The 13366-nt window shown below is 40.8% G+C and overlaps 1 protein-coding gene across 1 annotated transcript in view; it reads left to right on the forward strand.

The window, feature by feature from the left end:
* The window catches only part of LOC103736617 (zinc finger protein 14), a gene marked incomplete in the record, with an annotated part of 8013 nt that extends 4785 nt beyond the window's left edge, over positions 1-3228 (forward strand). The window contains 1 exon segment of the mRNA XM_017798898.2: positions 594-3228. Coding sequence (XP_017654387.1) covers positions 594-1914 — 1321 coding nt within the window.
* Between the last annotated feature and the right edge of the window lie 10138 nt (positions 3229-13366).

Genomic DNA, 13366 nt, shown 5'->3' on the forward strand with positions numbered 1-13366 from the left:
GTTTCAGGTTTAGATTGGGACCTTCAGTTATTTCAAATCCTATAATGTTTGATGCACACATTTTGCATTAGGAATATTCAGCTTTGTTGACTGTGGTTCACAAAATATTTGTGATATACTTACGAGCAATAGTATTACAGAACTCTGTATGATTGTACACTGTATACCAGGACTTCTGGCTGAACATTCAGTGCTTTTATGTTTATAAATTCTTTTTTTTTTTTGGTCTTTTTTGAGACAGGGTCTCCCTGTAGCCCCAGCTGGCCTGGAACTCACTATGTAGTCCAGCCTGGCCTTGAACTCATAGATATCCGATATTACCTGGTTCTGCCTCCCAAATGCTGGGATTAAAGGCATGCACCACCACGCCTGGCATATTTATAAATGCTTATAGATGCAAAGTCAACAGTGTAGGTTTTGTTTTTTGGTCCCCTCCCCCTTAGGCCAGAGTCTTTGTCTGTGGCCCAGGTGTACCTCCAACTTGCTGTCCTCCTAGAAAACTACGACAGCAGGTATGAGGCACAGTACCTGGCCTCCAACACTTCTCTTGGCTAATTATCAAACTGTAGTAATGGTCTTCTCATTTTTTGTAGAACTCAGGTGGTTGAGAGACAATATGAACATGGTAATCAGTCTGGAAAAAACCAGCAACAGATTCCAGAGCTTATTGTTCATGAAGACATGCCTCCTTCAGTAACAGTGTATGAAAGCAGGGTGTTTGCTAGAAATGTCATTGTTCATCCACCCTCAGATGTGCACCTCAGAGGTGAAACTATGGAGAAACCATATGAGCCTGAGGAACATGTAAAAAAGGCTTTTACACACAAGAAATTTTGGAAAGATTTTCCTTATTCTGGGTCCTTTCAGACAAATGAAAGTTTTCTTAGAGAGACACTTTATGAAAATAAGCAATCAAATGAAGCCTGTAGGAATCTCACTTCTGACCAGTATTATGAAAGAACTAATACTGACGATAAACTCCATGAATGTAAGCAAGTTGAGAAAGCCTTCTGGAGGTATAGTTATGGTCAAATATATGAAAGAATCACCATTGGAGAGGAACCATATATATATAAACAATATGGTGAAGCCTTTATTAATTCTAGTCACCTTATCAAACATGAAATAATTCACCCTCAAGAGAAATGGTATCCATGCAAGCAGTGTGGGAAAGCATTCAGATATTCCTCATCTCTTCAGAACCATGAAAGAATTCATAGTGGCGAGAGACCATATGTGTGTAAGCAGTGTGGCAAAGCATTCATTCGTTCCTATGACCTTCTCATCCATGAAAGAATTCACAGCGGAGAGAAACCATATACATGTGAGCATTGTGGAAAATCCTTCACTCATTATAGTGGCTGGTATAGTCATGAACGAATTCACACTAAAGAGAAACCCTATGTTTGCAAGCAGTGTGGGAAAGCATTTTCATGTTCCACATCCTTTCGGAGGCATGAAAGAATTCACACTGGAGAGAAACCTTATATATGTAAGCATTGTGGAAAAGCCTTCACCCATTCCAATGCCTGTTACATTCATGAGAGAATTCACACTGGAGAGAAACCCTATGTGTGTAAGCATTGTGGGAAAGCATTCCTTCGTTCCAGTCATCGTATCAACCATGAAAGAATTCACACTGGAGAGAAACCCTATGTGTGTAAGCATTGTGGGAAAGCCTTCATCCAACGTGATGCTTGTTACAATCATGAAAGAATACATACTGGAGAGAAACCCTATGTATGTAAGGAATGTGGGAAAGCATTTAGGATTTCCACATCCCTTCGTGACCATGAAAGAATTCACACTGGAGAGAAACCTTATGTGTGTAAGCACTGTGGGAAAGCTTTTAGGGTTTCCACTTGCCTTCACAAACATGAAAGAGCTCATACTGAAAAGAAACCCAGTGGTTAGAACTTATAACAGTGTAAATCATATGGGATTGTCTTTAGTCAACTTACTATTATTGTAAGGTATGAAAAAAAATAGCGTGGAGGCCAGTGAGATGGCTCAGGGGTAAAGGCACTTGCCACAGAGCTTGACAGCCCGAGTTGGATCCCTAGGACCCATATGGTGGAAAGAGAGAACCCAGTCCTTGAAGGTTTCCTCTGACTTGCACACATGTGCCGTAGTATGCATGCACTCTCACATGTATAAATAATTGAAAAATATTTTATATATTATAAAAAAAGATGGAGAGAAACTAACAGAATAGGAGACCTGTAAATGTGTAATTTTGGTAATGTTTAGAATGGGATGTAATATGAAAACCTGGTACACAAAGCATGCTAGTGAATTCCTTTTTAAACTATATTTATATTCCATGTGTGTATTGTGTGACACTATTCCTGGGGAGATATTAACAAACATCTACTCACCCCAGATAGGGAATCAACAACAGTTCAAAGTAAGGATACCACCAGAGTCCAACTTGGTGAACCAATGAATTTATTGGTGTTATAGGAATATGGGTGAGGGGTTACTTACAGGAATAGAAATGACTCAGAAACAGCTGCAACACCAACAGCCCACCCCAACATGAGTGATGACTCATGCAACCTGGAAATCTAGACTTCACTGCACAACTTGGATGCAGCTTGATAGGTTGGAAAGAGGCAGGTCAGTTGGTCTGAGCCTCTTCTGGATACCTCACATTGTCTTAGAATGTCCCTCAGCAGTCCTTAGGGCTTTCATATGCCCTAAGGAAGAAACCTAGTGAATTTAGATAGTTTCAGGGACTTCTGAAACTATTGAGTGAGTTCTTGAGCTTAACAAGTCTTTGCTAGCTTCCCTCCAAGATGGAATGTCTTATCTGGGAGGATAACACAGTAATGTGGGTGGGTGAGTGCATGCCACAGTGCACATGTGGATGTCAGAGGACAACTTTCAGGAGTGTTCTTGCTTTCCACTGTCTAGGTACCAGGGACAGATTGAGATTTTCTGCCTTTGTGGCAGGTTACCTTAACCCACCCTATTTATGCCTTTTATTCACTGGGGAAATAAATGCTAGAAATCACACAACATTGAATACAGTGAGGTTGAATACAACTTGGGAGAGTAAAGAAAGAAACTTCCAACGAAAAGAAATATTCTGTGTGAAAAATATATGTTGTTAAAAGTAAAGTAAAAGTCATGAAATTTTCTCATCTTTTAAAAGTAAAAAATATGACCACCTTGAACAAATTTGTGTAGAATGTTCCTGAAAATAAACAACTTCAAAGAAATGCAGTAGAAGTTATGCATATGTTCATACAACTGATTGCACTGAAGTGATTTAAGTTTGATGGTTTGATAAATCAATTTTCTCTTGAGACAAGGACTCTAGATCAAGCGGCCTCAGACACAGAAATGCACCTTCCTCTTCCAAGTTCTGGGAATAAAGGTGTATGCCACAACACCTGCTAATTTTTATGAGTATTGTCTTAAATAAAGTAATACTTTTTTCCCTTTAATATGGAGCTGTGTTAAATCCAGCAGACAGAATTTATGTGTAGTTTTTGAGTACTTGTGATTCATTTGAAATTGCAAATGGATGCTTTCTTTTCTTTCTCCTTTTTTTTTGTCTCCCTGTAGCCTCATCTGGCCTGGAGCTTGCTATTAGACCAGGCTGGCCTTGAATTTACAGAGATCCATCTGCCTTCCGAGTGCTGGGATTAATGGTGTGTGCCTGGCTGTATATTTTCTTCAAATGGGATTTTTTTTTTTTTTGAGGGGGAGGGAAGGGCAAAGAAGTGGATCAATGGGTGAAGGGACTTACCATCATCTGAGTTTGATTCCCAGAACCTACATGATATTGATCATTCCTATTCCTGCAGCTCAGAGTTTACACTACATATGAACATGAGAATCTTGAATCTGTAGAAAGGTCTTATAAATACGAGTATAGGAAATTCTTCACTTCCTCCTAGAGCCACAAAAAAAGTCTCACACTAGAGAGAAAGCCTATGAAAGGCACGTGATGAAGCCAATGTCTTATATGTAATCAGAGTCATGAGGTATGTTACAGTTAGAAAAACACCATGAATATAAACAGTGTTAGAAACCTTTCAAGAACTGCAGTTACACTCAAATTCATGAAAGAAATACTGTGGGGGAAAACCTTTTGTATATAAGCCAGGTACAACAGTCTCCAATCATTACATTTCCCTTAAAACTCAAAAGAATTCATACTGGAGAAAAAAACTTTATGTATATAGTAAGTAATGTGTAAAAGCATTTATTATATAGTAACCTTCATATACATAATAGAGCTCTAGAGAGAAGTCCCATGTATGTAAACAATGTGGGATCTTAGGTGACAGTCTTGGTTATTACTACTCAATGTACAGATATAAGCAATATTTAAAAACGGGCTGGAGAGATGGGTCAGTGGTTAAGAACACTGGTTGTTCTGGCAGAAGACCAGGTTTGAATCTCAGCACCCACATGACAGCTAACAACTGTAACTACAGTTCCAGGGGATCTGACAGCCTCTTCTGTCCTCGCGGGCATTGCATGACACAGGTGCACATCCCTACATGCAGGCAATACACTCATACACATAAAAATAATAAAATACTAAAAAATAAGGTTTATTAAACCTTCTGGTTACCTTTAAAGAAATGAGTGACACTCAAGAGAAACCATATATTTCCTATGTGTGTGGGAAAGCCTTAATTTGAGGCATCTTCATACAAGAAAAGGAAAGCCTTCATTCAATCCAATTATCTTCAAACACATGAAAGAGCTCACTGGAGAAAAACACCATATATTTAAGTAAGCCTTGGGGACAAGCCTCGAGTAAATCTAATGCCAGTTATCAACATGAAAATATACAGAACAGACCTCAACATCTGGCAAATCTGCACTCATTTTTATGAGAGCAATGCATGTCATATCACCTGTGGTCAGCTTCCATTTACAAGTATGAAAAACAAAACACAGGAAAAAACCTTGACAACATGTAATGTGCACATGTTTATTTGGCCCATAAATTAAAATGCGTACTGTCAATTAGGAAACCAAGATAGGTGGATTGGTATGTTTAGGGGGTTGTTTGGTTTGGTTTGGGTTCTTTTTGAGACGGGGTCTCTCTGGAGCCCCAGCTGGCCTAGAATTCACAGAGATCCGCTTGCTTCTGCCTCCCGAGTGCTGGGATTAAGGCATCCACCACCACTCCTGGCTTGAGAGTCAGTTCTATCCAATATGTGGATCTCGGGGGTTGAACATAGGTTGGCAGGCACCTTTACCCACTGAGGAATCTTGCTGGCCCTGGATTGAGACTTTTATGGCACCCTGAGCTACATAGGAATTACCAGTGTCATAGAGGAAAAAGACAATTGTAAAAAATAAAATTATCAGATTCTCTCTAAAATTCCTTAAATGAAGTTTAAATGAATGAAGTTTTAAAATGGGAAGAACTTGGGATCAGCAAGATAACTCGGTGGATAAAGGTGACTGCTGCTAACCCTGACCTGTATACCTGAGTTAGATCTCTGTGAAGCATGTGGTGGAAGGAAAGGAACTAATTCCTGCAACCTGTCTTCTGACTTCTAATCCGGTGGCATAGGTGCACCTGTACACACATAATAAAACATACACATAACAAAAACGTTTTAATGAAGAAATCGATGAAAAATAATAGTTGGAGAATGTGGCCATAAATATAGAACCTGGAGGAAATGTACTAAAAGTTAACGATTTTAATCAGCAGCCCATTAAAGACTAATTGGCTGATGTTTCTGGGTTTTCCTCTTTAAATTAAATTATTTATTTTGAGACAGGGTCTCACTAAGTAGCCCTGGATAGCCTGGAGCTCACAACGCAGACCATCCACTGCCTCATGTGCGGTCATGCATAACTAGTCAATACTAGCTTGGAATCAGAACCCCACAGGCAAGTCATCTGCTTCCCACTCTGTGGCTACTGTCAACTTAACTCCGCGCAGCTCCTGGAGAGGCTGTTTCAGAGGGGGTGGTGTGGACTCCTCTCTATTCAGCGAGTATGTACTTTGCTGGGAGGACCACAACCCATCCCAACTGCAGTCCGGATAAAGCAGGAGCCCCTGGACTAGGCCCTGCCCAGTGCCCCCACCTGAGGCCCCTCAGCCCTGGGACAGTCCCCAGGGACCTGGAAGTAGGCCTGAGGAGGTCCTGCCTGTTTGTGCTTATGGGCATGAGACAGTGAATCCGAGCTCAGCCCAGGTGTCATAGCAACAGAACCTAAGATACCCACTGAAGGACTATTGATGTGACCCAGAGATGCTCATCAGCCTGGTCCAGCATCTTCTGCTGGGTCGGTCTCTCCAGAGCAGCTGCTTATCCCTCTCCATGCCTGGCAGACTCTGGTGAGTTTCCATGCACCCAAGATGACTTATTTTTCTACAACATTTAAAACAGAAGTATCTCATTGCACAAGTTGGTGAGGCCGGTGAGGGCCATCACTGCTTTACCTGGTGCTCAGTTCTCAGTTGGATGTGCAAATCTCATGATGGGTGAGGTACTGGAATTCAGGCCCAGGGACCTGATAGGTTGGGCTCTGGGGCTAGATCTGGGGATGGCAGTGCCAGGCAGGGCAGGCTGGGAGGAAAGCAGTAGGGGCTGAGTGGATCTGTGACCTTTATCTGAGACATCTACCTTTCCTGCTGCCCAGGGCTCAGGCTGTACTTGGTGCACACCTGACCTGCTAATGCCCAGGGTTTTAAGCCTCAGCTGACTGTGTGCTCATATTTGGGCTCTTGGAGACATCTCTGCCCATCCAACAAGCATGAAGCCACAGATTATCTCAGGAATGCGCCCTGCCACCCTGAAACCCATCTCAGCATCATCCTCTGGGTCCCCAGCTCAGGGAGCCAACCCCAGCTCCAATTTTCCCACACTCATAGGCGCATCAAGTTTTAATTAAACTTAGTAAACTAGCCTGTCAGCAAGGCCCAGACCAGAGCTTACCTAGTGCTCTTGACCCCAGATTCCAACAAGGACTGTCCCTGAGACCTGCTGATGGAGACCGTGGCCTTGTGACATTCACCCATGTGCTACACTTCTCCTAAGTGGAGGAACTGCAAAGAACTGGTGGATGGGGCACCCCATTATATATAACACCTGTAGACTTGTATATGACTCCTTTAATATTGTAAAGATGTCAATGTACAATTCTGTGTTTGTTGTGAACACATTATGTGTTCCCAGTTCATGCCATAAAGCATGCTATAAAGACCATCTGGTCAAATTTGAGTTCAGTGTGCTGCCCTACCCAGAGTCCAGCTGGCACTTAGCCAAGTCAGGATCACCTCAGCAACTCCACTTGACAATCAGCACCAAGTTTCACCTATCCCTATAACTGAACTTCAGACATCCCTTGAGGAAAATACACAGAAAACAAAACATCCAAATAGAGTCAGGAGAAGGGGAAATCAAAACTGAAAAATCCATCCTAACAGATATGCAAAACATGATATAGAGACAACATGACACAACTACCAATCATAATTCATCTCCACCTGACCAGTTCCACTACAATAGAACCCAAAACCATGGAGATAGATGAAATGTCTGAGAAAGAATTTAGAGTCTCACCTCTTAAAAGAATTAATGATCATATAGAAGATTGAAACAAACAGATGCACAAACTAAGGAAATCTATCAAAGACTGCCAGAAGTTTCCAAAGTGAATGCAACAGTAAATTGAAAGAGAAAATTCAAAATAGCGAGGAAAAATTCAGCAAGGAAATTGAAACACTGAAAAACAACCAAACATAAATACTTGAAAGAGATGATTAATCACATGAAAATCACACCAGAAAGCATCATAAACAGACAAACCATGCAGAAGAACAAATTTTAGGGATGAAGGACAAAGTGGAGACAATAATACAAACAGATACATGTAAGGGGAAAAAAAGTTGAGAGCATGGATGTTATTTCCAAGAAGCCAGGGATATATTCAAATCTGAGAATTTATGATGTAGAAGGAGCAAATATAAAATCAAATGGAATAGGAAAACTAATGAAAGTATAGCAGAAAACGTCCCATAATTAAAGAAAAGTAGACATCCAAACACAAGAGGCATTTAGAACTCAAACACAACCAAAGAAGAAACTCTCCACAACACATCCCAGTCAAGATACCAGAAATAGAAAGTAGCTGGGCGTGGTGGTACACACCTTTTATACCAGTTACTCTGGGGATGGAGGCAGGGGGATCTCTGTGAATTTGAGACCAGTCTGGTCTACATATTGAGTTTCAGGCCTGCCAGGGCTACATAGTGAGACAATGTCTAAAAAAAAAAAAAAAGTCAAATGCCAGGCAGAGGCAGATGGATCTCTGTAAATTCAAGTCCAGCCTGGTCTATATAGTGAGTTCCAGGTCAGTGGTTGCTACAGGGAGATTCTGTCTCAAAAAACAAACAAACAACAACAAAAAACCAGCAAAGAAACAATAGTTTAGTATACATACAATATTAATACATACAAAGACTGAATACAAATATCAAAATCATCCGGACTTTCTTCTACAACCATTAAATCCAGAAGAGCATGGAATGAAATACGTTAGGTTCTGAAATTAAATTATCATGAACCAAGAATGCTATACTGGGCTAGAGAGATGACTCAGCAGTTAAGAGCATTGACTGCTTTTGCAGAGAACCGATGTTAGGTTCCCAGCACCCACATAGTGGCTAACAACCATCCATTAACTCCAGTTCCACGGGATCTGGCGCCATCTTCTGGCCCCCAAAGGCATTGCATGACACAGGTGCACTTACATAGATGCAGGCAAAATACTCATACACATAAAAATAAAAATAACAAAATATTTTTTAAAAAGAATGATTGGCCGGGCATGGTGGTGCACACCTTTAATCCCAGCACTCGGGAGACAGAGGCAGGCAGATCTCTGTGAGTTCAAGGCCAGCCTGGTCTCTATGGTGAATCCAGGACAGCTGGGGCTACAGGGAGACCCTGTCTCAAAAAGACCAAAAAAAAAAAAAAAAAAAAAAAAAAAAAAAAAAAAAAGACAAGCCAGGTGTGGCATGGTGGCACACACCTTTAATCCCAGCTCTCCTCTTGGGAGGCAGAGGCAGGCAGGCCAGCTGGGGCTACAGGGAGACCCTGTTTCAAAAGAAAAAAGGGGGGCTGGAGAGATGGCTCAGCCCAGGTTCGTATCCCAGCACCCACATGGCAGCTAACAACTGTCTGTAACTCTAGTTCCAGGGCATCTGACAGTCTCTTCTGTCCTCCACGGACATTGCATGACATGGGTGCACTTACCTACATGCAGGAAACACACGTATACATATAAAATAAATAAATAAAAATAATAAATAAATATAATATTTTAAAAATGCACTACTTAGCTAACAAAGACACCCAAAAAAGACATCAAAGGACGGAAAACAAACTACTAAGCAAATGGAAGCTGTAAACAAGCAAGTATGGCTCTTCTTGTCTTGGATAAAGTAAACCAGATCAAAACTAATTAGAAGGGACATTGCATATTAATAAAAGGAACAATCCATCAAGAAGAAGTAAAAATTATAAACATTTATGCACTAAATATTGGAGCTAACTAATTTCATAAGACAAACACTAAAGCCCATATATGTCCTTACAGTAATAGGGGACTTCAATACCCCACTCTCATATTTAATAGATCTTCCAAACTAAAAATAAGCAAAGAAACTTCAGAGCTAAAATACACCTTGGGTCAACTGGACTTAATAGGTGTGTACAGAATATTCCACCCAATAGATAAGGACTAAGGGACTAAGTTTAATCCATTTTCAGGGCTGGTGCCATCACAAAGATATTCAAATGGGACAAAGCCAAGAGAATTGTGGGTTTGTAGATACTGCACTAAGTGCACTATAGAGACTCCTTTCAATACATTTTTTTTCTTTCCTTTTTTTTTTTTCTTTTTGGTCCTTTTGAGACAGGGTCTCGCTGTAGCCCCAGCTGTCCTGGAACTCTCTATGTAGACCAGGCTGGCCTCGAACTCACAGAGATCTGCCTGCCTCTCCCTCCCGTGAGCTGGGATTCAAGGTGTGTGCCACGATGCTCAACCTGACCTTTCTTTTTCTAGATTTCATTCTCTTGCCAATTTGAGCAATGCCAATACAATTACCCAATTTTCTTCTATCTGCTTAGTAATTTTATCAAGGGTATCTTTTGTGGACTAGAACACCTAAATGTTGATATTTACATAAAATTGTGAAGCCACTTTTCTTAATTTTTTTTGGTCTTTTTGAGACAAGGTCTCCCAGTAGCCTCAGCTGTCCTGGAACTCACTATGTAGACCAGACTGGCCTTGAACTCAGAGATCCACCTGCCTCTGCCTCCCAGTGCTGGGATTTAAGGTGTGTGCCACCACACCCAGCCCTTTTAATATTTTTATTTTTAAAATTTTTATGATCCCTTTGCCAATCCATGATCATAGTGTTATTCTCCTATACTTGTTTGTACTTTATACTCTTACGCTTTATATTTATTTACTTTAATCCATCTAAATTATATCATCAAATGTATTTAGCCCTAAACATGTTCATAAAAGGATCAGTTTTCCCATAATTAACAACACTCCCTCAATTTGTTATGGACCCGGGGCTACTGAGGAAAGATCACCAGACTCAATTCAGATCAGGATAAAAGATTTTATTCAAGCTAGCTTGGACTGCAGTCTCCATATCAGATTACAGTGCTGCAGTGGGGACGGAGAGGGAAAGGGGACCTTTTAAAACTAAAAACCACAAAAGGAATGTTGACAAGGTGGTCCCTGAATAACAGGGTGGAGGGTGATCTCAGGCCACATGTCAAGGTGCCCTGAAATAGCAAAGCAAGCAAGTTACAGAAGCCAGAATCAGCAGTTAGTCGTATCATAACAATTTTGTTTTCTATATGTCTAGAGAGCAAGTGGCATGGCAGCGTTCTCCTGGGAGGAAAAGGGAGACAGGGATCAGGGCTTCTGAAAACAACCCTTGAGCTAGAAATACACTATGGCTAAGCTTCTAAGATGGCTACTTTGTCCAAAATGGGGTCAGTTTGGTCAGTACAAATTTGTGCTGCCTGATTATACCTTTGATGTTTGAATAATGTGGCAGTATTTTAAATTTTTCTATTTATTTTTTATTTTCTGTGTATGAGTGTTTTTGCATAAATGTATGTAAGTGTATACATATCATGCAATTCCTGTGGAGGCCAGAAATGGGTATCAGGTTCCCTGGAACTGGAGTTATGGATGTCAGGAATCAAACTTGGGTCCTTTGCAAGAGCCGCCAGTGCTCTTAACCACTGAACCATCTCTCCAGCCCCTCAAATTTTATTTTTTATTTTGTTCAGGGTAGTTGTAATGTTGGTGTAATTAATAATGTTGGCAGTGAGGTACTAGGGTGCACAAAATTCAATTGAAGTTCCAGATTAGAACTTGGGAAAACATGGTGGATATCAGTTTTGTGGGGAAGTTCATGGACACTAGGCTGTAGAATCCCAGGCCATCAGGTTTAGGCCTTTTTTTAAACAAAAACCTAATAGGGTGTGGTGAGATTAAAAGATCAGAATTCCAAGTCTGGAGAGATGGCTCAGGGGTTAAGAACACTGGTTGTTCTTGCAGAAAACCTGGGTTTGAATCCCAGCACCCAAATGGCAGCTAACAACTGCCCATAACTCCAGTCCCAGGGGATCCAACAGTCTCTTCTGAACTCTGTGGGCATTGCATGACATGGGTGCACTTACCTACATGCAGGCAATACATGCATACACATAAAATAAAAATAAAATGTTTTTAAAAGTTAAAAAAAAAAGATCAGAATGCCTTGTCATAAAGCAAATTTTAAGTTTTACAGGATTTGAAAGAAAAGACTATATTTAATGCTTTATACACAGAGGACAGATTTTGTTCCCAGCAACCACATGGTGGTTAACTCCCAGTTCTACCATGTGACACCCTCTCTTGGTCTCCTTGGACACTGCATACATGAGGTGCACTTACACAAATGTAGGTAAAGCACTCATACACATAAAACAAAAACAAATCATAATAAGAAAGAATGCTGCAGAGGTTTTCCTTCACAAAAATTCGAATGAAATAGATCAAGTGAGGTGGCGCGTGCCTGTAATCCCAGCACTTGGGACGCAGAGACAGACAGATCTCTGTGAGTTCGAGGCCAGCTTGGTCTATATAGTGAGTTCTAGGCCAGGTGGGACTACAGGGAGACCCTGTCTCAAAAAGACAAATAACTAAACAAATAAATAAATTCAAATGAAGTGGCCTGATGTCTGCACTCTTTATAGGTTTATTTTTAAAATATTTTTATTTATTTATTTTTGTGTATGAGTGTATTGTCTGCATGTGTATAAGTGCACAGTGTCCTGCAATACCCGAGGAGGGCAGAAGACAGTATTGGATCCCCTGGAACTGGAGTTAGGGACAGTTGTTAGCCATCATGTGGGTGCTGGGAATTGAATCCTGGTCCTCTGCAAGAGCAGCCAGTGCTCTTAATCACTGAGCCATCTCTCCAGCCCCAGATTTTTTTTAAATTGCTATATGTATGGTATGTATGTATGTCGTGTGTGTGTGTGTGTGTGTGTGTGTGTGTGTGCGTGCTTATAGAGACCAGAAAAAGGCATCAGATACCCTGGAGCTGGAATTATAGGCATTTTTGAGGTCCCTAACATGGGTACTGGGATCTTAACTCAGGTCCTCTGGAAGAGCAGCAATTACTCTTAACCACTGAGCCTTCTCTCCAGCCCCAAATCTATGCAATCTTGGTGCTTCCTCTGGCAAATAAAATGAATAAATAAAAAAATAAAAAAGAAGCAGAGAACAGTATCTGTAGGCTAGCTTACTTTACCCATTTTGTATAGTCTAAGATCCCCTGTACAGAGAATGGTCACATCTACAATGAAGCTGGGTTTTCCCACATCAATTAACAGGATCAATATAATCACTCACATATATTCTCTGAAGTTAACTTTAATCTTGGAGTTCCTAGTGGCCCATCTCCCAGGTGATTCTAGAGACTGTCACATTGACAATTAATACTAACGGGGCTGGAGAGATGGCTCAGCGGTTAAGAACACTGGTTTTTCTTGGAGAAGACCTGGGTTTGAATCCCAGCACCCACATGGCAACTAACAATTGTCTATAACTCCAGGCCCAGGGGATCTGACAGCCTCCTCTGTCCTCCTCAGGCATTGCACGACACGGATGCACTTACCTACATGCAGGTGATACATGCATACACATAAAATAAAAATAATAAATAAAATATTTTTAAAAATACTATCACATATGTGTTTCCAGAAACACACATCTTGGACTTATACCCCATATCACTTTGAAACCTATACCATTTTCTCACTTTTTTTTTTTAGCTGAATTGATGTTTTATACT

Source organism: Nannospalax galili, unplaced genomic scaffold (assembly GCF_000622305.1).
Source record: "Nannospalax galili isolate Female #2095 unplaced genomic scaffold, S.galili_v1.0 scaffold391, whole genome shotgun sequence".
NCBI lineage: Eukaryota > Metazoa > Chordata > Mammalia > Rodentia > Spalacidae > Nannospalax > Nannospalax galili.